General features: G+C 38.2%; 1 protein-coding gene across 13 annotated transcripts in view; it reads right to left on the bottom strand.

The window, feature by feature from the left end:
- LOC143041147 (bromodomain adjacent to zinc finger domain protein 2B-like) overlaps nucleotides 1–22,379 on the bottom strand; it is a 416,327-nt gene that overhangs the window by 54,698 nt on the left and 339,250 nt on the right. For 11 of the 13 annotated variants that reach the window (XM_076212935.1, XM_076212934.1, XM_076212940.1 and 8 more), the window contains 8 exons: nucleotides 17,828–17,916; nucleotides 13,263–13,295; nucleotides 3,394–3,606; nucleotides 2,852–2,878; nucleotides 2,495–2,674; nucleotides 2,115–2,403; nucleotides 1,199–1,676; nucleotides 269–608 (listed from right to left, as the gene is read on the bottom strand). In XM_076212935.1, the coding sequence (XP_076069050.1) occupies nucleotides 269–608; nucleotides 1,199–1,676; nucleotides 2,115–2,403; nucleotides 2,495–2,674; nucleotides 2,852–2,878; nucleotides 3,394–3,606; nucleotides 13,263–13,295; nucleotides 17,828–17,915 (1,648 nt within the window). In that variant the 5' untranslated portion in view covers nucleotide 17,916. The remainder of the gene's footprint in view (nucleotides 1–268; nucleotides 609–1,198; nucleotides 1,677–2,114; nucleotides 2,404–2,494; nucleotides 2,675–2,851; nucleotides 2,879–3,393; nucleotides 3,607–13,262; nucleotides 13,296–17,827; nucleotides 17,917–22,379) is intronic. The other 2 variants (XM_076212944.1, XM_076212942.1) reach the window with 2 other exon arrangements.

Genomic DNA, 22,379 nt, shown 5'->3' with positions numbered 1-22,379 from the left:
GAGCCTTTACACATCAAATCTCCTGAATATGACTTTTGGTACACAAGTACAGTTTCATGACAGACATGTGTTCCTCCGTGACAGTACCCCTAATCCTTCCAAGCTACTTGGGTTCAGCATCTATCTAATTTATATACCAAGGGCTTCTTCCCTCTTGTAAGGGAGGTAGCCAAGTCAAAGTCACCCACTCCCATCCACCACCCTGGTTTCCCTCTCATCTTAGCTCTTTATTGAACATGATACAGAAAGAAAAAAAAGATATCCTTACGGTGTAATTTGGCAGACGACTTTAAGGAGAGGTTGAGAGGACCATCCTCCCCAGTAACACTCCCACAGGGTTCAATAGTCACATTGGCATTTTCTTCTTGATTATTTGCCGTTCCATTGCTGAGTCTGCCAACAGGACTACTTGCTCTTGCACTAGGGAGCACTGTTGAAATGGACACCTTGGGCTCAGACCTGTCCTTGTGTGTTGTTGGATGTGCGTGTTGGCCCTGGTTCGATCCACCCTTGGTCGACGGTGAGATGGGAATAATCTCTAACTCCTTGTTGCGCAATGCCTTGGAGATGGACACACTTCCATTACTTGCAAGTTTTTCTGTGACTCGCTACAAGTGTGCAAACGCGTACGCATACATAGGAGTGCGTACACGCGACCATGCGCACACCAGGGGTAGGCAGGCAGACAGGGAGGATGGAAAAGGGAAAAGAGAGAGAGAAAAACCAACTAAATACATCAACTCAAATACTGGTGTACAGAATAATCTACCACAGGTGAGAGGTGGATGCAGGTTGATCCATCGAGAATAAGAGCAAGAACTACCAGAATCTACACAAAGAGTAAAAAATCTCAACAGTATGGCATGCAATCACAAGAAATTGCTGTCAATGAAACAAAATTCTGGATATCATTTAAATGTGAATAAACAAAACACAATTTGTGCAATGCTTAGAAAAAAGTAAATAAAATTACAGAAGCATTCCCATCAAAATTTTCGAACAGTTTTTAAAGAGCAAACTTCAATCATGTCACATGAATAGGTAAGATCAAATTCAAACACTGCATATCAAAATATATGTGTATATCCACTATAACATTTCTTTGAAATACAAAAAATAAATGAATATATATAATAAAAATTAAGATACATTGAATACGAGTGGAAAAAAAAAAAAAGTTTCTGAATCTTTAACTCACATCAGATGAGGAGCTTGATGATGGCTGATGTGGTTTGTGTGAGGAAGGGCTGATTTTATCGGCCATGAGACTTGCAATGCCATGAGATAAGTTGACTCCAGACTCCAGGTGAGAAGGATACCCAAGCGGGCCATCATGAGGAGGCACCAGAGAGCTGCAAGAATATGGTGGGTCCTGTGAAAGAGTCTTCCTATGGGTTCTGCTGCTGGAGAGCTGCTGCTGCGACTGCAACTGCTGCTGGGCCCCCCCTTGTTGGTCTTTGGCAGAGTAAAGGGAGGAGGAGGAGGAGGAATTGGGCTTGACAAGATCTACCCCTGGTGGTAGTTGTAGCATAGTACTCAGCATGCTGCTGGTGGAGTTGCTCAGATGGTGCTGAAGGTGGTAGCTACTACTACTACTGCTGCTGCTGCTGCTGTGGTTGTTGGTACTGTTGTTGCTCTTCCTGCTAGGATGGTGGTGGTGGTGGTGGTGGCTTGTGCTGATGACAGAACACGGAAGAGTTCAGTACAAAAACTACGTCTACTTGGGAGAGCAAGGCTGTAGATATTTGCTTTGGAAACCAAACAACCTTTCAATCATAACATAATCCAACCATGATGTGAAATCCAGGACTAGAGTGAGACAAGTTTAGAGCTACCAGAATATCAAATCAGCACATCTTTGAAATAAAGGAAAGAATGAAACATGCTTAAAAGAAATCAAAAGAAACTAATACATACATAATACAACTAAAGTGCAGGTGTAGGAAATATACCATAAAAACTAAAAATTGACTACTACAATGCTGAAAAAAAGATTCCTACAATGATATGGTCATGTGTTGTGCAAAGCAATCACTCGAGAAATAACTGTCGAGTTGGATCATGGGGAAAATGTTGAAGGAACTTGTCCATGCAGCATTACAACAACAACCTACCTATAGAGTCCTGCTGAATGTGATGAGGAGCTGGATGGCTGGCGGGAAGGGCTGGCTGACTGGGCAAGACGGCTGATATCCAAACTTCCACTTCTACTACTGCTGCTGTTGTTGCTAGTACTGCTACTTGGTTTCCCTGACATTCTGCTGTTCCTGCTCGAGCTTGCCATAGTAGTAGTTGTTTCTGTCCTACTACTTAGACTGCTGGTAATACTGCTTGTTCTGCTACTGCTAGTTCTAGTGCTTGTGCTTGCTTTGCTTGAGGACAGGGCTGCCACAACAGCTGCAGCTACAATGAAAATGAAACATTTCATGAAAAATACCATAAGTAGTCCTTGCAAAAACATGTGTAATAGATTACTGTTGTGCTCCTTACTCACCATGCTGAGCTTGTAGAAGTTCAAGGTTCATAAGGTGCTCTGGATGTAGTCCTGCATAACCTGACATTCCGGCAGCAGCAGCAGCAGCTGCGGCTGCTGCGGACTGTGAACCTCCACTACTTCCCTGTAACCGGGACAGCAACTCCATCTGTTGCAGGTTAGCCATGTTCCACCATGCAGCTGCATTGGGTGAATAAATAAAGGAGTGAAGAACGATAAACAAATGTTAAACATTAGGATGTGCCTTTTAAAACCAATTAAATCTTTACCTACAGATATAAATCATGAAAAAATGTCTTTTAAAATCTTTATGCTCTTTGGCGAAACTACAGCAAGTACAAGATCAAATTAACTTACCTCCTATTGCCCTCTCCTGATATGCACCTGGAAAATACAAGTGATAACAAAAGGAGATGAAAAAATTATTCAATTATGTAACATATTTTTTCTGATTTAATTTTTACAAGAGTATTTCAAATTTAATAGAACCATGGAATGTTTTGAAAATCAAGCATTAACACTTTTAATAATAGTATATTGCATACACTGTCCAGGCTAATGTCACTTTTTAATATCTTAGGGACTGTACATAATTAAGTGGGTTATCATACTGGGATATTTTTTCTCCAACCTCTGATTAATTAGCATTATTGCCAACTTCCAGTACTTTTTCTCTTATAACTCAATATGACAAACTATTTTTTTTTTATCAACTATTGACACAGAATGTCATTTGATATGCTGGAGGAAAACTATTTCCCTCCAGCTTATCAGATTCCTTCCTGAAAGCTGCAGGCTGCAAATTTGCTCCAACAGTCAGAGGAAAAAATGGCCTAGTGTGATAATGCCATAAGATGCATAATTTCCAAAGAATAAAAATGAAATGTAGAATGTCATACTAGCTAATGCTGCTGCATGTTGGGCCTGCTGTGCTTGCTGCGCTGCTGCCAATCCCGCAAGACCCTGCATGCTTTGTGCTGCTGAACTAGTGGGAGGATATCCAGCGCCCAAACCCATGCCTGACAGACCCCCTATGCCAGATAACCCCACGGCTGCAGCTGCCGCTGCCGCTGAAGGGTTGTAGGGGCTCATGCCACCACCAAACATGTTGGCTGTTGGTACACACACAAAAAAAATAAATGGTTATTAGTGTAGGGTCCTTTAGAACTCCTTAAATAAATAAAAAACAAAGACAATGCACACAAATTCACAATATAAATTTACAAACACATATTTTCATACACACAGCAACACAGATGGACATTCCAAAACAAACTTGTCAAAAGCATTGTATATCATGTGCCTGTTCAGGTTCCTTGCAACATACTTAAGAACAAAATACTAATAGATCTGTTACCCCAAGTCTTTGTTGCTGACGACTCATTCCCAGGTGACTGTCAACAACCACTGGTTTGGCTCACAAGTCACTTAAAGAAGAATTGTTGTACTGTTGTCTGGGTAGGGCTAAGGTGGGGCAGTGTAGAATAATCTGTTTGGTGTCTTCTGTGTTACAGTTGCACAAAGGACAGGTTGATTCTGTGGTCAGACCTAGTCTGTGTTGTCATTCTTATTTTCATGTAGTTCTATGGGGGGGGGTATTTTTGTGTGCAGATATTTTATTAGGGTGATTTTGGAGATTTTTTTTCCCCTCCTATCATTCTCAATGCTTTATTTCAAGGAGTTTTTGAGATCCCTTTGTCTGTTTTCCTGATTGTTGGGAATCATGCTAAGGTTCAGTTGAATGGTTCTTAAAACTGTTTGAATTTCACCAAGTTACCAGCAATCTCTCGACTGATCATGAACCCTCTCCTTCTACAATAGATAAGAAAGCAAGTCTTTTCATCCTCGCTTCTGACCTTGTGTGGTCTGACATATAGGTGTGGTCTTCTACAAGGGTTACATTGTACATGCACGTCATCATTTTATGGTTATTTAACATCCAAGACCTGGATCTGCTTGGATGGTTCTTATATTCAATGGCACATGAGGCAATGTGGCCTTTAGATGATGATGATCCAATAGTAATGACCTGGATAATACAGGCTGTACTGGAAATGTTGTTTTGGGAGGTAGTGTCCATGTCACAGAATTTTAGAGAGACATCTCTGGTGGCATATTCAGTGGAGTTCTATATATTCATGGGGTGTTCAATGGACCATGTCATCATTATGACAGTACACCATATCTATAAAGAGTTTCCCTAGTTGTCACAGGGATGTGCGAATTAGCAGTGGGTCCTGTGAATGAACACACATACAAGATGATTTTTGTCTTGACATTCACAGAAGACATGTCTGATATGGGTGACTCATGTTTTCATCTAATCCACATTGCACTTGTAGAGGTGGAGGATATGGCCCTTATTCCACAAGGAACTATGTTCAAATGAGTGTTGGATGAGAGTGGGACGGGTGTTATATGGGTGAATACCTGGGCTGGCTACATCCCTAATAAGGGCAGGAGGCCTTCTATTATATAGACAGACTGGAAAATCAAGTCCAGCCTCATATGTGCTTTCATTAAAAAAATAAATAAATAAATAAGAAATAAATAAATAAATAAAAAAGAAAGAAAATAATCAAACAAATAAATAAATAAAAAAATATTCATTATTGTAATGATAAAAAAACATGCAATTTTTTATATGGCTGCATTAGAAATAAATGCAGCAACACATGGACATGACCACATACATGTACACAATAACCACACACAACTAGTTTGCCTTTGTTTAACTATATAATAAACAAATCAAAATATCTTATTTCCCAATGTTTCAGAGCATTTTCACCCATGAAAAAGGGGGGAGGGGGGTTTAATCCCAGCAACACTAGGATATGTCCAACTAAAGGTAGGGTAAACAAAACATCTCCAAGTTTGCTGTTTATGTAAAAATAAGGTAAAAAACACATGGAGGGCCAGGAAATATGAATGCCAGATTCTTTTTTCCCAATCTGAACTTGTCACCAGTTTTGGCAGAGGAAATACCATGAGGACAAAGCACTTATTGTATGTACAATGTTTCACTCCTTGGAACTTTATGAAGTACAAGGATGCAGAGCAGAAACTAAGTTTTGCTCATTGGATCAAAGTTCGTAAAAGCCACAAAATGGACACCACCAACAAGGAGGGTTTAGAGGTCACTTGGTTGTGGCAAATTATATCCTTCCAAAGCCATTTTCACCTAAGGAAATAACTGAAATACAAGGAATGCAATGTTGAACATGCCCTTACTCCATAACATTTGAACCTCAGCCGTAACTTCCAGATACTACCTCTTATGTATCATTAAATCATCCTTATTCTAGTCCATTAGTTGATTTGTTACTACATTGTGTTACACAAAGTGTTGTTACAGTTTTGAACATCACTAGTTCACAATTACACATTTTTAAGATCAAATGACATTTCACTAATTTTTTAAATGTTACCTCCCTTACACAGAATCTTGCACTCCTGCTTCCTTTTCCTTCACACCCTTTTACTCATTCACTTGTAGGTGATGGATGGGTGTGGGATGGGTGCATGCCTTGAAAAGGCCACCCCCTTATATGGGGAAAAATTATTTTTGGTATGTATATATGGCAGGGGATAGGGGTGAATGAAGAATGGTTCTATATGCATGATATTTTGACAGCTTGTAGGGATTTCTCCCAGTCTTCACTATTTTTTGCATGAGGAGACGGAGAGGGAGGGTTACCATAAGTGAAGCAGCCCTGCTGTGGATGTGCTGTGTCTTGCTGCATTGCTTCTGACCAGGGCAATGGGCTGGAGACAGGGATGACCCTTCATTCATGAGGAGCTAAGACAAGAGGGAAATAAAGATGGTGGATGGGAGTGGAATGGGTGCATGCCTTTGACTTGGTTACCTCCTTTATACAGGGAAAGAAGCCCTTGGTATAAAGATAGAAGTATGTATGTGTGTGTGCATGTATTACTGATTCGGTAGGCTATTTTCTTGTTCCTAGGCTTGAGCAACTGAGCAAGAGTTGCTGAGCAAGGCTGCTGCACTGGTAAGTAATATAATCCTTGCAGGTAGTTCATTGCATTGATGAGGGCAATCTGGGTTTGCAGTGTAGATTATTTTGAGAAAGAAAATCAATACATCCAAGAAGTGTTTATGAAACTGAAATTACCTGAGCTTCTCATCAGTGCAGGAGAAAGGCAGAAAAAAATGAAATAAAAATAACAGATGTCATCAATGAAGTAAACCAGCCATTAAGATTATACTTGTGTCTAGCAATGCTGCTACAAAACATGCATACATACATAAATACATACATATATAATCACACACACATAAAAAAGCTTTTTACCTCTTATAAGGATGTGGCCAAGTCAAACAGACACCCTACACCCATTCCACACCTATCCAAAAACCCATTCCTTGTCATTCCTATCTTAGCTCCATTCTAGTTCACCACCTATCTGGGTCAGAGGCAATGCATCAAGACAACTCTACAGCATGGCCTGATAGCCAGAGTTGGTCTACTATCACTTCATTACATGGCACTCCCTCCTCTATCCCTCAAGAAATATACAAAGCAGACAAGAAGAGGTCCATTTGAGCTTATTCCCTCATCAATTTACAACAATTCATATTTATATTTTGCCCTCTCTCTTCCTTGCTCCTTTCATCCTCTCCATGCACCTCACTCCTGGTCTTCCCCTCCATCCATTTCAGCTTTCCTTTTTCCCCTAGTTTTTCCTCACTTAAACCTACCATTTGCCCAAAACATGCCAGCATTCTATCATCAACCCCATCTGTCTTACAAGAAGCAAGAACAACAATAGCATACTTTCATTCAGAACATCAACACAATAGCCCTGCCCACAGAGTCAAACTGCATCAGATGCAACCACCATACAGTGCCCCACACCAATAATCCCTAAATAAGACACAACAGTCCTGCCTACATAATACACAAAACCCATTTCACTGCCACTCGTGCCTAAGGACCTCTGGGATAAAGAGTCATCCCTGTCCCCCATCACACTGCTTGGGTTAATGACAATGCAGCTAGGCAAAGCTCTTCCACAATAGGGCCTGACAAATAATCATGAAAACATACAGTGGAGATGCAAGAAGTACATACATACATATACCAAGGCTTTTTCCCCCTTCCAAGGGAGGTAGCCAAAAAGGGAAAGGCATAAAAACACTCCCACCCATTTCATCCCTAAATACACTCCACACCCCTCCCACCCTTCCTCTCATCTGATGCAAGAAGTACATTTGATTATATGTTGCACCAAAAGTTGAGAATATCAATGGTTGTGACAGTACTGAGAGGGTCAGATAGAGTAGCAAACTATAGGTTTCTATCCATGTGAGAGGAAATAACAGAAAAAGCATAGACATGAATGAAGACAAGGAAACAAGGGAATAACTATTAAGAAACTGAGCCAAATCTGTGGCAAAGGATATAAAAGATATAGGAAGAAGTGGAATGCATGGGAAGATGCAGAACCTGAAGAGGTGGCAGAGTGGGAAAAGTTAAAAGTGACAAGAGGGGGCTCTCGGTATGTGTGGTATGAAAAGGATTGGGTTCGGGAGGAGAAGAAATGATGGAACCAGGAATTTATAATACTGTGGGAGAAGATAAGGAAATACCAGTTATGACTGGAGAGTAAAAAGGAGTCTAAGAGAAGTAGAAATAAAATGAGACAAAACCTGGCACAATGCATGTACAAAAGTTTTGTAAGAAGGGGGTAAAAAATATATGAGGAACTTGTAGAACTAGAAACTGGATACAGATAAATCAAGTGAAAAAGTAAAAGATAGTAGGATCAGAATGTGTATTCTGCCTAATTATAGTGTACAGGAAAGGAGCAATACTCATTGGGTCACACCTCCTATTTTCCAATTTACCATGTGTATTTACCTAGTTGTACCTAGTTGTATTTTACGGGAAGGGGAGCTATGCTCGTGAGGTCCCGTCTTCATATCTCATTTTATCTAAACTATTTTTAAATTCATGTATTGTTTTTGCACACACCACTTTCTCATCTAACTTGTTCCAACTGTCTATTGCTCTGTGAGGAAAGCTGTTCTTTTTCAAATCTCTTCTATAGTTGTCTTTTTTTATTTTCTTTCCGTGTCCTCTTGTATTTCTGTCATCCCATTTTATCAGATTCTCTCTATCAGTAATTTCTATGCCTTTCATGATTCTGTAAATAGCTATCAAATCTCCTCTCTCTCTTCTTTGCTCTAGTGTCTGTAGTTTAAGTTTTTGTAGTCTCTCTTCATATGATAGTTTTGAGAGTGTTGGTGCCAGTTTAGTAATTGCTCTTTGTATTCTTTCAAGTTTTTTTATACATTTTTTTTGTACTTGGTGACCATATCGTTGCTGCATATTCCAATCTTGGTCTTATCAGGGTGACTAGGATTTTCCTCACCATTTCTTCATCCAGGTATGTAAATGCCACTTTGATTGTTCTTATTAAATTATAAGTTTCTCCAAAAATCTTATTTATATGTTTCTCAGGTGACATATTATTCATAACAATGACTCCCAGGTCCCTCTCATTTTCTACTCTTTTTATTCCTTCTTCTCCCAAATTATATGATCCTGTTATTCTGTTTTTGCTTTTTCCAAATTCCATTATACTACACTTTTTTGTATTGAACTCCATCTCCCACTTCCTACTCCATTCTTGTACTTTATTTAGATCTCTCTGTAGTGATTCACAATCTTCTTCAGTTTTCACTCTTTTCAGTAATTTTGCATCATCTGCAAAGAAGCTCATATAGCTTTCAATTCCTTCATCCATATCATTAATATATATAGCAAACATTATTGGGGCCAGAACTGTTCCCTGCGGGACACCGCTTATTACTTCATTCCATTTTGAGTGCTGATCTCTTATCACTACTCGCATTTTTCTTTCTTGCAAAAAGTCTTCCATCCAATTTAGCAATTTACCTTGTATTCCTCCTTCATATTCTAATTTCTTAAGCAACTTCTTATGTGGTACTTTGTCAAAAGCTTTTTTTAGGTCTAGAAATGCACAATCAGCCCATCCATCTCTTTCTTGTATTATATCTATTAGCCTTGAATAGAAACATATTAAATTGGTGACGCATGATCGTCCTTGTCTGAATCCAAATTGCCTTGGATTTAGTACGTTGTTTTTTTCCAAGTATTTTACCCATCTACTTTTGATAATTCTTTCACATATTTTTGCTATTGTACTTGTTAGAGAGACTGGTCTATAGTTGGTAGGTTCTTCTTTATTTCCTCCTTTATATATAGGTACTATATTTGCTTTTTTCCAATCTTCTGGAACTTTTCCTTCTTTTAAGGAACTGCTTATTATGCTATGTATTTTGTCTGCCAGTTCATTCCTACATTCTTTCAGAATCCAGTTTGCTATTTCATCTGGCCCATGCGATTTTCTGACATCAAAATTACCCAAGTGTGTCAATATTTCATTCTTCGTTACTTCTATTTCTTCCATAGGGGGGACTTTTTCCTTCCACTCAATCTCTTCAGGTTGTATATTTTCCCTTGTAAACACTGATTTAAAATGTTTGTTCATAATTTCTGCCATTTCCATTTCCTCAGTGTATTCAACTCCCCCTTGTCTTAATTTCTCCAAGTCTTGTTTGTTTTTCAGTTTATTGTTTACAAATCTGTAGAATAGTTTTGGTTGATCTTTACACTTTTCTATAACATCTTTTTCATATTTTCTTTTTTCCTCTCTGCACTTTTGTACATATTCATTTCTATAACCAGTATATATTTTCCATTTTTCAGGTCTTCTGTCTTTTTTCCATCCGGTCCAGGCTTTGTCTCTTTTGTCTTTTAACTCCCTACAACTTTTGTTGTACCAGCATTTTACATATTCTTTTTCTTGTTTTTGTCTTGGGACATACTTTTCCACTCCTTCTTTGTAAATTTTTGTCAAAATATTCCATTTCTCTTCCACTGATGTTTCTTCTTTGTATATTTCTTCCCAGTTTTCTTGTTGGAAGAATTCTCTTATTTTATCAAAGTTTGTTTTTTCATACATCATTCTTCCTTTTCTATATTGTTCATTTCTTTTCATATATTTTTCTTCATTAAGTTCCAGTTCAATCAATATGTGGTCACTTTTACCTATTGGTGTTTTATATTCAATCTTGTCCACTATTCTAGGTTCAGATGTAATTATTAAGTCTAGCCTCGATGGTTCTTCTTCATTTCTATACCTAGTGTTCTCTTGTATCCATTGTGTCATTGAATGGTCAGTAATCATCTCAAGTAGAGCATTTCCCCATGAGTCATCACCACTCTTTACTGTCATTTCTTCCCAGCAGATTTCTTTGCAATTAAAGTCGCCCATCATAACTATTCTTCCTCCGTCTTCCATTATTTTAGTTAATGCTATCTTTGTGTCCTCTAACATACTTTTATGTTCATTCTCCTCCCATGAGGCTGTTTTCGGAGGCACATAGTTGATCACAAATTTTCTGCTCTTCTTATCTCGGTCTTCCACTTCTATCATAATCATCTCTACTGTATTCTTTCCATATATGACACCTTTCACGTTTATATCCTTCTTTGTCAGGAACATAACTCCACCCCCTTGTTTTTTCTCTCTGTTTCTAATCCAATAATTGTATGTATCATGTCCTACACTGTTGGGTGGTAGTGGGCCTTTTAATTTTGTTTCTACAATTCCCATTATGTCCGGTTCTTTTTCTTTCAAATAATCATTCAGTTCATTCAATCCTGTTATCAATCCATCTATATTTGTGTAAGACACTCTTAGTTTTCTGCCACTTCCATTGTGTTCTCTGTTTCCCTTATGTTTTTCTTTAGTATGTCGAACTGCTTTATTTTCATGTTCACTACTCTCCAATAGAATCTCTCTTTCTCTGACTCCGTTCTTTCCTCGTTTTTTGCCTTAGCTTCAATTCTTTTCTGCTTTTCTGCCTCTCTTTCCTCCTTATTCATTTCTCTTTTTATCCATACCTTTTTATATTGATCATTTGTTGCTAGTTTCCCTGTCTTGGATAGAATTTTCTCTGCCGTTGTTTGTGACCTGAATTTAATCTTAATTGGTCTGGTCTTATCTGTACTATATTTTCCGAGTCTGAATTTTTCCTCAATTTCCTTTATAATTTCTGGTTCATCTTCCTGGACTAATTTTAATAAACTGCTTACCCTTTCATTTTCCTCCTTGATTCTTGCGGTTCTATCTGGGTTATGTTTCTCTTCCATTCCTAATATAATTATACATTTCTTTTTGTCAGCTAATTCTCTTACTATATTCTCCTTCTGTCTCATCACTTTAATAACTGAGTCTTCATTATGTTCTTTCAATTGCTGTTTGACTATGTCAGTGAATGAAACCTTATTCCCTTCTTGAGTTATTCTCCAATTTTTAGCTTCTGTAGCTATTTTCTCACTGTTTTCATTACTATTCTTCTTCAATTTCTCATTCTCCTCCTTTACATTTCCTAACTGTCTTTTTAGGTCCTCTACTTCTTCAGTTAAGTTTCTGTTAGCCTTCTCTAGTTGTTCCAATCTTTCAATTCTTTGGAGAATGGAGCCTACATTACCTAACTTACGTTCCAAGTCCTCGATCACCTTATCAACTCTCTCCTCTAGTCTTATCAGTCTGGGGGGGGTTGTGTCCCCCCCACCCTCTTTAAATCCCTGGAACATATTCTCTTCACTTTCTACTGTATTTCTCCTCTCTATACTTCTAATCTTTACATTTTTATTTGCCATTTCGTCATCCGGTGGTCGTTTCATGTTGACCTTCCGCCCGTCTGCCTGGGCCAAGTCCTCCACATCCTCATTACCTTCCATTTCCCCAGTAATCCCTCCCCCTCTCCTCTTTCCTTACTTTCCCACTACCTCACGAGCAATTCCCCCCCCCTGCAAATACAAAAAGGCACTTCTCTTTGCGTTGGTATCCTCAATCTGCACTTTTCTTCAGAGCGTTCGTCAAGCCGTCCGTTCGTTGAAAGTGTGTGTGTGTGTGTGTGTGTGTGTGTGTGTGTGTGTGAGAGAGAGAGAGAGAGAGAGAGAGAGAGAGAGAGAGTGAGCCCATACACGACACACAATCATGTAATCAACATTTGTTGCGCACAAATCATAATCACCTGTATTTACAATTGGCAGAATATATATATATATATACTTATCCTGCAATTTCCTCATTATCTAAACTTCTGAATAATGAAATATGAACAACATGAAATTGCATGCAGTATTTGAAGTCACTAAAAGTCATCTTAAAACTAAGAAAATATAAAGAAAACGCCCACAAGTGTTCTCTTTTCATTCAACTGAACACAATCAGACTCATAAACTATCTAAAATAATAATAATAATAAAATGAATAATAAATAAACAAAAATACAAGAATGATTATTCATAAAAATATAAAAAAGCAAAGCCACAAGTTACACAAGTTAAAACTTTTTATACAAAAAAAAATATATATATATATATACTGAATATTTAACAAAAACAAGACCATAGGAAGGGGAAAAAGTCCACATGGGGTAAAACTGGCCACTGATTTTGTTATATACCTAATTATGACAGATAGACAGGGAAATAAAACCACCAACTACTATGTGTTTTGTATAATTCCTCCCTTGATTTTGCTGACTAACATAATTAAATATGTAACAAAGGCAATGGCCAGTTTTACCACTTGCGGATACTTTTGCCCCTTCCTACGGTACAAAACAATCTGCTTTGACTGGATGCTTCTCACTAAAGGCCTATAAAAGTGCAGACTAATTTTGGTTTAAATGACTTACACAATAGCGTCTGTTCTTGGTGTAGCCAGGGAGCTTGAGAGACAAGAGGAAGAAATCAATTTACTCTCAGCAACAGACAGATATTCACATTATCAGCATTGAATTGTTCTAAATTACCACTTAATTCTTCCTTGAGAAAATGTTGAAATAATAAGCATTCCTGTGCTCACAATGACAATTATAATGCTACAGTGTTGTTCACACGCCTTTTGTGTATAAAATATTATTACACAGCTAAAAGGAATCGACCATTTCAAACCTGAAATATTTCACGAGCCACCTGACTTACAACATAAAATTTCACTGACATACAATTCTGCTTCACAAAACGGAAAAAAAAAACTCCTCGACATGCGAGGAGACATTTAGTTTTTGAAAAGGGTGTGTGCGAGTCAATCAGATTATGTATGAATACACAAGTAGTCAGCTTAAGCCGCTTCCACACTTGTTGCATTTCCACGTATCGTATCATCAACATGGTATTGTACCCACTTGTTGCGTATCCGCCTGCTGTATACGGATACACAACAAGTAGGTACAATACCCTGTTCCACCGTATCGTATCACTAGTTGATACGCAAAGATGATACGATACGTGGAAATGCAACAAGTGTGGACGCGGCTTTAGACATGACCTAATATTCTCCCACGCAAGACACCATGAAGTCCAAATGCACACAGGTTTTAAGATAAAGAGAATTCATATCAAATATATGTATTATACTGGTGTAAACAAGTTAATATCCCACCACCGTAAGAAATATATATATATATATATTAATATATATATATATATATATATATATATATATATATATATATATATATATATATATAAGGTATGTATATATATGTGGAATACGGCAAAAATGTGATAAAATGTAAATTAATGGGCACAAGGGCACCAACACAAAGCCAATCTGCAAATGCGCATTTGTGGTTAAGAATTATACACACACGCACGCACATACACACACATTTTTATTTCATTTCCGCTTTATTTTCGCTCAGTATACTGCTATTTTAACTTGTAGAAAATGTGTTAAGAGAATCTGCGACACAGAAATGTATCTATTTCATTGGAATATAACCTTCAACAATAAAAATGTGCAATATGCAAAAGTCGATATGATATCGACGCATACGGTGACATGTTAGATGCCGTTATGGCACTGGTAAAGTTTAAATTTATTTGACGACGACGACGAAAAATACATGAACGGATGTATGTATAAATGTACAGGTAAACAAATAAACAATATGTTAAAATACTGAAAATAGAAATAAGGTTTTTAAATAGTTACATATACCGCGTGTTGTATTCGTGCAGACCTGTCTCCCACCGGAAAATGTACTCGACTAGAAGACGTCTTTTTGACGTCTATATTCGACTATGCGCATTTTGGCTACCACCAGACGATTTACTTTAGCTCGAGAGGAAACCTCTCCATGCTCAGAGTAGGTCCCCGACAGACTGGGGACTAAAACTCAGTGTATGGTCAGTGCGTGTATGCTGATCACGGAAACATTCAACTGATTAAACCTAGCACACACCGAGCCTCGCGCAGCGCTGCATGAGGCTTGGCAGTGTTGAGTGCAGCACGTCAGTCACCTCTAGACTTTAGGATGCGTCTCCTCATTGTCCAGTTCACAGTTCATTACCTGAGACATTTCTACTTTCATTACTTGCAAACTTGAACTTCTTGTTTTTATCTACTTATATTATTTTTATATTCTTAAGTCCCTCCGCTTGCACTACTTGCACTCCACGTTCCAAAGGCAAGGATTGCTGCAATAAATATATAAATACATAATTTTGGCTGGATGTATTTCTCGTATAAGCTTTGCTACCATGCATATAATATGCATCAGGTAAGTACGTTTGTCGGCCCTACAGAGCGATCTGGCAGGGTGGAACCACATAAAATATATATGAATATCAATGCGAGAGTTGCTTCTTGTCCACTCCGATATAGGTGCCATCTTGGAGAGCTGAGCGCGCGGCGTATCTCCCCGCTCCGCATGAAGATGAACGCTGCCCCGCTGCGTGAAATTTGAACAGTCGTGAATCGCGCGGCGTGTTGCAAAAGCACACTGAGCCTCGTGCAACGCCAACACGTTACCCGACGTGTTATTTTGGGGAAAAGGAAAGGTACGTCGCGCGCTAAGCTATCCAGGACGACAACTATATCAGAGTGGACAAGAAAAAACACTAGCATTTATATTATCTGGTCCTACTCCGCCAGAGCGTTCCGTAGGACCGAAAAATTTTCTTACCCAATACATAATTAATATATGCATGTCAACAAAGCTTATAAAAGAAATACATCCAGCCAAACTTATAGATTTACTACAGCAGCATCCTTCCCTTTAGAACGTGAAGTACAAACGGAGGGATTTAAGAATATGAACAAATAAGAATAAATTGACAAAAACAACAAGTGCAAGTAATTAAAGCAGGAATGTCTTGCATTATGAACTGTGGGCTGGACAATGAGGGCATACTTCCTAATGTTCAGAGCTGATTGACACGTTAAAAGCATTCTGGGTAAACAAAGTAAGTGTGGACACTCAGCGCTACACTGAACACTACCAACTGCCTCATGCAGCGCTACACGAGGCTCATAGAAATTATAGAACTATTAATGGTATCAAACAATAATAATAATAATAGTAATAATATATAAACAATCAGCCATTTACAGCACACTGCTGAAGAAAGGCCTTTGTCATACCATTCCATGAATCGCACGAATGCGCAAACTTCTGCCACTTAACTCCTGCAAATTTCTCTATCTCTCGTCTCTCCACCTTCTGCCTGGTCTACCTCTTGCACACTTCCCATCTCGTGGCGTCCAGTCAGTAACACACTTGCTCCATCACCCATCATTCGTTCGCGCTAATTTACCTGCCCAAATGCTCTTCTATCTTACTGCCTCCACAAAATCTTTCTGCTCTCTCGTCCAACTTGCTGTATCTCAGCGCTATTTCCACCACTGATCTACAGTACGTACTCCTTTGCTTTGCCTCCACTACTTTCTTCAGTTTCCAAGTTTCACATCCGTATATAATGGTTGGCTTTATACATTGTATACTTTACTTTTCAAACAAAGGTAAGAGCCTTTCATGATATTCTTATAATTTTCCGACCACTTGCAATACGCCGTTTTACTTAAGCATCATGATCTTTAGTAATTTTCACCATGTAATAATTGTACACTTCAACTGCTTCAAGATTCTCACCATCGACCATAACCTCTTTATATTATATATATATATATATATATATATATATATATATATATATATATGTGTGTGTGTGTGTGTGTGTGTGTGTGTGTGTGTGTGTGTGTGTATGTGTGTGTGTGTATGTATGTCTGTGTAACATTCCCGAGATTGGCGAGGAAATTAAGGTGATGCTTGTCAAGGCTATGGAGTCAGCGTGCGACTAGGAGAGAAAAAATATAACAATAATAATAATAATTATAAAATAAAAATAAATAATGATAATTAAAACTGGCCCCGAGGAACTGGGAAATGGAGATGCGATGACAAATAGATAAATAAACAAATAAATAAATAATAAACATAAAGGATGGGGGGTTCGAGTTCGTCAGTGGGACATCTGGCTAGTTAGATATAACTACAAGAATTAACTCCCATTCAATGTCATAATTACGCGGGCTCTACACAGTCAATATTATTGCGCAATATTCCGTATTGTACAATACTATTGACGGTGTAGGCATGGTATTTGATGTCTTCAATATACTGAGCCATTCTCCAATGTCTTCAATATATTGTGCTATTCTTCAATACAATCCCTACAATGTCAACAATACTGTATAATACGGAATATTGCACAATCATATTGATCGCGTAGGGACCGCTTTAGTTACACTATGGCCTCATCAAAGACTTCCACTTTAACATTCATTCCTGTTCAGAGTTCATTGGCATACAAATACTTCTAAAATAAACAAAATTGCTCCACTGAAGTTACAAGTATTTTAGTAACATACAATATGCACTCGCACTAAAGAATGTGAAAAAGATGAAGAACAAATAATTCAGTTTAACGTTGTGAACTCCCCCTATCGAGAGAGACCTCTTTAGAGGAGTTTGTAGCCTGGAACTGAGTGAACCATACCCTTGGTTCAACTCGCTGGCGGCAGGCTTCGAACAGCCGTCATCTCGACTTCCGTCGCAAGTAGCAACGCTCTAACGCGCTCAGCCAACGAGCATAAAAATAAACAAATAAATAAATAAATAAATACAACTTTTCTAGTTTAAGTTAATTTGCCTTTAAAAATAATGAGAAATCCATTTTATTCGAGCTATAATAAATATTACCTACAATGCACCGAAGGTAAACATACGATCTGATTCAGACACCCATACGATAAGAACAGATCCCAAAATTTGATGTTCTACCATTTTACATACACAACTATCAGTCCACTACGACGAAGAATCATTGAAAAAAGACGCCAAGGCGGACAAATATCTCCAGACACCCTCCAACATGACACAGACTTTGAAGCGTCCGTGGTACATCAACTCACCATAGAGAGCGGCGGTGGCGGGATCGAGCCCCGCCGGGATCCCAGCGTGACCTTTGTCCGATCGCTCACGCTCACGTTTTTTGTCCATGCTGAGGGGAGAGAAAGAAAACGGACACGTTAGTTATCATTACAAGGGAGGCATTGCACTTGGAAATAACCGCAAGGGAAGATAAACTAACAAAGCAGAATGCTTTCCGTGTATTTGCATCTTCAGTGCTAGTACAAAGAAGAAGTTAATGACACGGAATTGTAAATACACTAATGAGCTTTATCTTTCCTGGTGGTTACTCCCCGCGTTTGTAAACACGTTTTTAGTGTTCTTATTGCATATCGCAAGTGTGTGTGTGTATTATATATATAAATATATATATATATATATATATATATATATATATATATATATATATATACACGCACACACAAGAATAGATTCCCACACAGAGTGGTGGATATCTGGAACAAACTGAATGAGGAAACAGTGAGTGTAAAAACTATACAAGAATTGAAGATCAAACTGGATACTGAAAGATACAAAAACGGGTCACTACGAGCATAGCTCTCTTCCCGTAAAATACGTAAAATACAACTAGGTAAATATATATACACACACACACACACGATGTAAAATATTCCAATACACAAAACACATTAAATAAACTTTGCTGAAAAGCACTGAGAAATAAGAAACGTAGTCCAATCGTTTTCCACACACAGAGTGGTGGCAGTAGGCTAGTAACAATACTTGTTGTCTGAAGATTCGCCAAATGGAAATCCGTGACCCTACAGCTGTTGACAACGGTCCTCTAATATATCTCCAGGCTTGGGGTGGCCAACCTTTTCAAGTGTGGGTCCCATGGTCTGCCAAGATCTTTTATACGTTTTCTCGCGTGATCATGAGCAAGATTATAGGCCTACATACGACTATAGGCCTCTCCCTTCGTCCCCTAAGACCCCAATCAACACGCGGTTACCAATAGTCATACAATAAAAAGGCTGACTTCTTAGTTATTACTTCTAGGCGAGCTCTGGGTTTCACGAGCAGGTTTTGCACGCGTGCCACGGGTTCCCCACCCCTGCGCTGGTAAATGTTTGACTTACATTAGTGTGCGACTTTTTCTGTGACAGAGCAGTCGCCAGTTCAGTTCTTGCTTGAAATGCTTATAGAAATAACGGTCTACGTTGACTCTGACCGAGATTGAGTGCCAGCCGCTCAGGGCTGCACCTCCTGATGGTGTGTGTGTGTGTGTGTGTGTGTGTGTGTGTGAGAGAGAGAGAGAGAGAGAGAGAGAGAGAGAGAGAGAGAGAGAGAGAGAGAGAGAGAGAGGGTACTCTTGATAGACAAAATGGACGGCTTCTATTATCCATAATATTATTTGGGAATTATTCTTAAATTAATTACATGTTTAAGTCGTGTCACATGTTTATGCAACCCCATTGTATGCGTGTGATAGACAATCTCAATGTGACGCACTGAGGGCAAAACTGGGTTCTGGAGTTCCCAATTACCAAAATAACTTAATATATTTGCGATAACTTTCCAGTTAATTAGCTGCCTAAGGGATAAAAGAATATTATGAAAAAATCTAATTAAATGCATTCATGTTATGACAGTCCCACTTAGTTTCGTTTTTATCCATATTCAAAAAGTAAAAATTAAAAAATATAAAACGTTAAAAGTTAATTTTCATCTGAAGGGTAACATTTCACAATCATACGACAATAACAGAAATTATCTTTCGTAAGACAATAATTTTTACGAGGCCTTTTTGATTTATGACAATGATACTAATTATTAAATCCCCATTTGGAAAGTAAATCTATACGAAAGAACATATATTCACCGAACACACTTATAAAAAAGTGACGTATAAAATATCGATAAAAAAAGGTGTCGACAATAACCACGCGATAGCCAACTTGCATTTATCGATATATTATCGATAATGAATTATCGATTATCGCCTATTCCCCCACTTACCAGACAAACACCTAAAGGTGGCAGCACACAATGCTATTTGCTTTTGCCCCTTCGTTTGCGTTGAAACGACTTCGGTTACAATTTCCGAGACTTCCGTAAGAACATCTCAGCAATTCTGTGTCTAACATTCGTATTCTAGGTTCATTAACTTCTCTTAGCGAAAAAAAACCTTAACGATTCAACGGTGTGAATTAATAACTGCAATCGTGATATTTATTGATGTGAGCGATAACATTTTAAAATAAACTAACAAATAAATAAACTCGTTTCTCTCAACGCATGTATCACAATTCTCCACACTCTCTCTCTCACACACACACACACACACTGGTATAGGATGAAAAATCAAGAGATCACAGCAAGGGAGAGAGAGAGAGAGAGAGAGAGAGAGAGAGAGAGAGAGAGAGAGAGAGAGAGAGAGAGAGAGAGAGAGAGAGAGAGAGAGAGAGAGAGAGAGAGAGAGAGAGAGAGAGAGAGAGAGAGAGAGAGAGAGAGAGAGAGAGAGAGAGAGAGAATATTATCAAATACTTTTTATTCCAGCCACTGCGTGGCAACTCATCCACAACATAATCAAGTTGTTACCTTCCTCTCACATTTACAAATTTGCCCAATTAAAGAGTGACACGCGGCTTCTTAAAGTATTCCTGATAATTACAGTATGTTGATCGCGGTTCGTTAAAGGAATATTCCAACAGTTGAGTCAGATCTCTGTAACCCTAACCCCCTTCAAAATAATTAACGAAATACACAAATATAGAATAAAGTAGTCCTGATAATTACAGTATATTGATCGTGGTCTATGATGTTCGTTTCTTAAAATATAAGTACTCCAACAATGAGTAAATTTTTCATTTTCGTAAGACCACCCCCAATAAGCATAAAAATAAATAAATGAATAAACAAATAAATAAACTGACAGATACTCTTTACAAGAGCGTTCAACAAGTTTTTCTGTATAATTTGGTTGCGTGTTTCTCGTACCTAGCGAATGACAATATAACGAACCAAGACAATGCGCCCGTGTGTGGAATATGTCTTTGTATTGATATATTTTCTTGTATATTATACAGGTTAAATCAATCGCATAAACTCGTTGTCTCTTGCTCAATTTTAATTGTATAATTTTGTTTGAACTTTGGCTAAATTTACCAATGATGAGTTAACATATTTTACCTGTTGCACGCTATCTCTCAATTTACATAATAACTTGTTTTGAATTCCGCGCCTTTGCCGATGGTGTATGGGGTGTTGGATGTAAGATCGGAATATACGAGCTCTCAGCTCTCCGTAAGGAAGGTAATAAGTGTCGATCACGAGTTTAGCACGTGGTCCATCCCCTTCGGCTACTTCTCTTCCTACTCAAGTAATATTTTTTTACCGCCAATATAAATTATACCATAGACAATAACCTCATTTCTGGCATAGTTGAGCCTAGTTTTCACCTCTGTCGGGATATTATCGAAATGTTCGTTTGAGAGAGAGAGAGAGAGAGAGAGAGAGAGAGAGAGAGAGAGAGAGAGAGAGAGAGAGAGAGAGAGAGAGAGAGAGAGAGAGAGAGAGAGAGAGAGAGAGAGAGAGAGAGAGAGAATCATGAAAGTCAAGTTTTGCATAGTCATCGCCCCCTTTCCTACAGATTAAATAAAATGAAAATACGAAGAGGAACACGGGAACAAAGAAAACGAGGAAAGCTATGAAGACGCAGAGAAGAAAACGGAGGTTATGAAGACAAAGAAGAAAACGAAGATGACGATGAAGGAGAATACTAAGAAAAGGTAAACAAAACTTTACGAACGAACATAGCTAGACAATATTATTTTCACAATACATCAGACCCGCTTGGCAACGTCCTGCAAAAACCGATCTACATAAAACAAGAAGAAGAAGGAAATAACAGACACTAGATTCGCAATATGAGTCTGTGACCGAAGTTTGTCAGTGTACCCAAGACCACCAACGTTGAAGGCTTGGAACACGGGCGACTGTGTTCGTGGTACAAAAAATAACTTTTGACAATAGATTTACTGTCATCAAATGCTTCACACGTCGGGCAAGGACCACAAGGGAGTACTTGGGAATAAGAAAATGGGCAAAATGAGGGTTTAAATTTTACTTCCCAATATGACTTGGGATATTTGCAATAGTAAGTCGGAAAGAAGTTGTTTATGCGCAAAGCAGTTTAAAGTGAAAACTATAATATTATATCAAATATATGTACTGAAGGGGGAAGGAATGAGTGTATGAGAGTCAGCAATCGATCACTGGTCTAGCACATCACCCAGGTATAGGGTGAAATACACATACAGGTGACACGTGTGTACACAAAGGATTACAAAGGAGCATCCCGACTGAGACCATTTGGTCCATAAATAAGTCGGATGAAAAGAAAAAATATAAAGGTATATAATAAACAATAATCTATAAAAATAAAAAGAATAAATAATAACAATAAACAAATAAAATAAATGGCAGGCATTACAACATGTTGCTCAGGTGTTTATCTAAACGAATCTTAAAACTTCGAACTGTACTACATAGCACTGCCTCTGCAGGAAGTTTATTCCATTCATTTACTAC

This window comes from Oratosquilla oratoria, chromosome 30 (assembly GCF_046742065.1).
Source record: "Oratosquilla oratoria isolate Oo_2021 chromosome 30, ASM4674206v1, whole genome shotgun sequence".
NCBI lineage: Eukaryota > Metazoa > Arthropoda > Malacostraca > Stomatopoda > Squillidae > Oratosquilla > Oratosquilla oratoria.
Note: the sequence above shows the minus strand (reverse complement) of the source record. Positions and strands in the feature narration are given on the sequence as shown.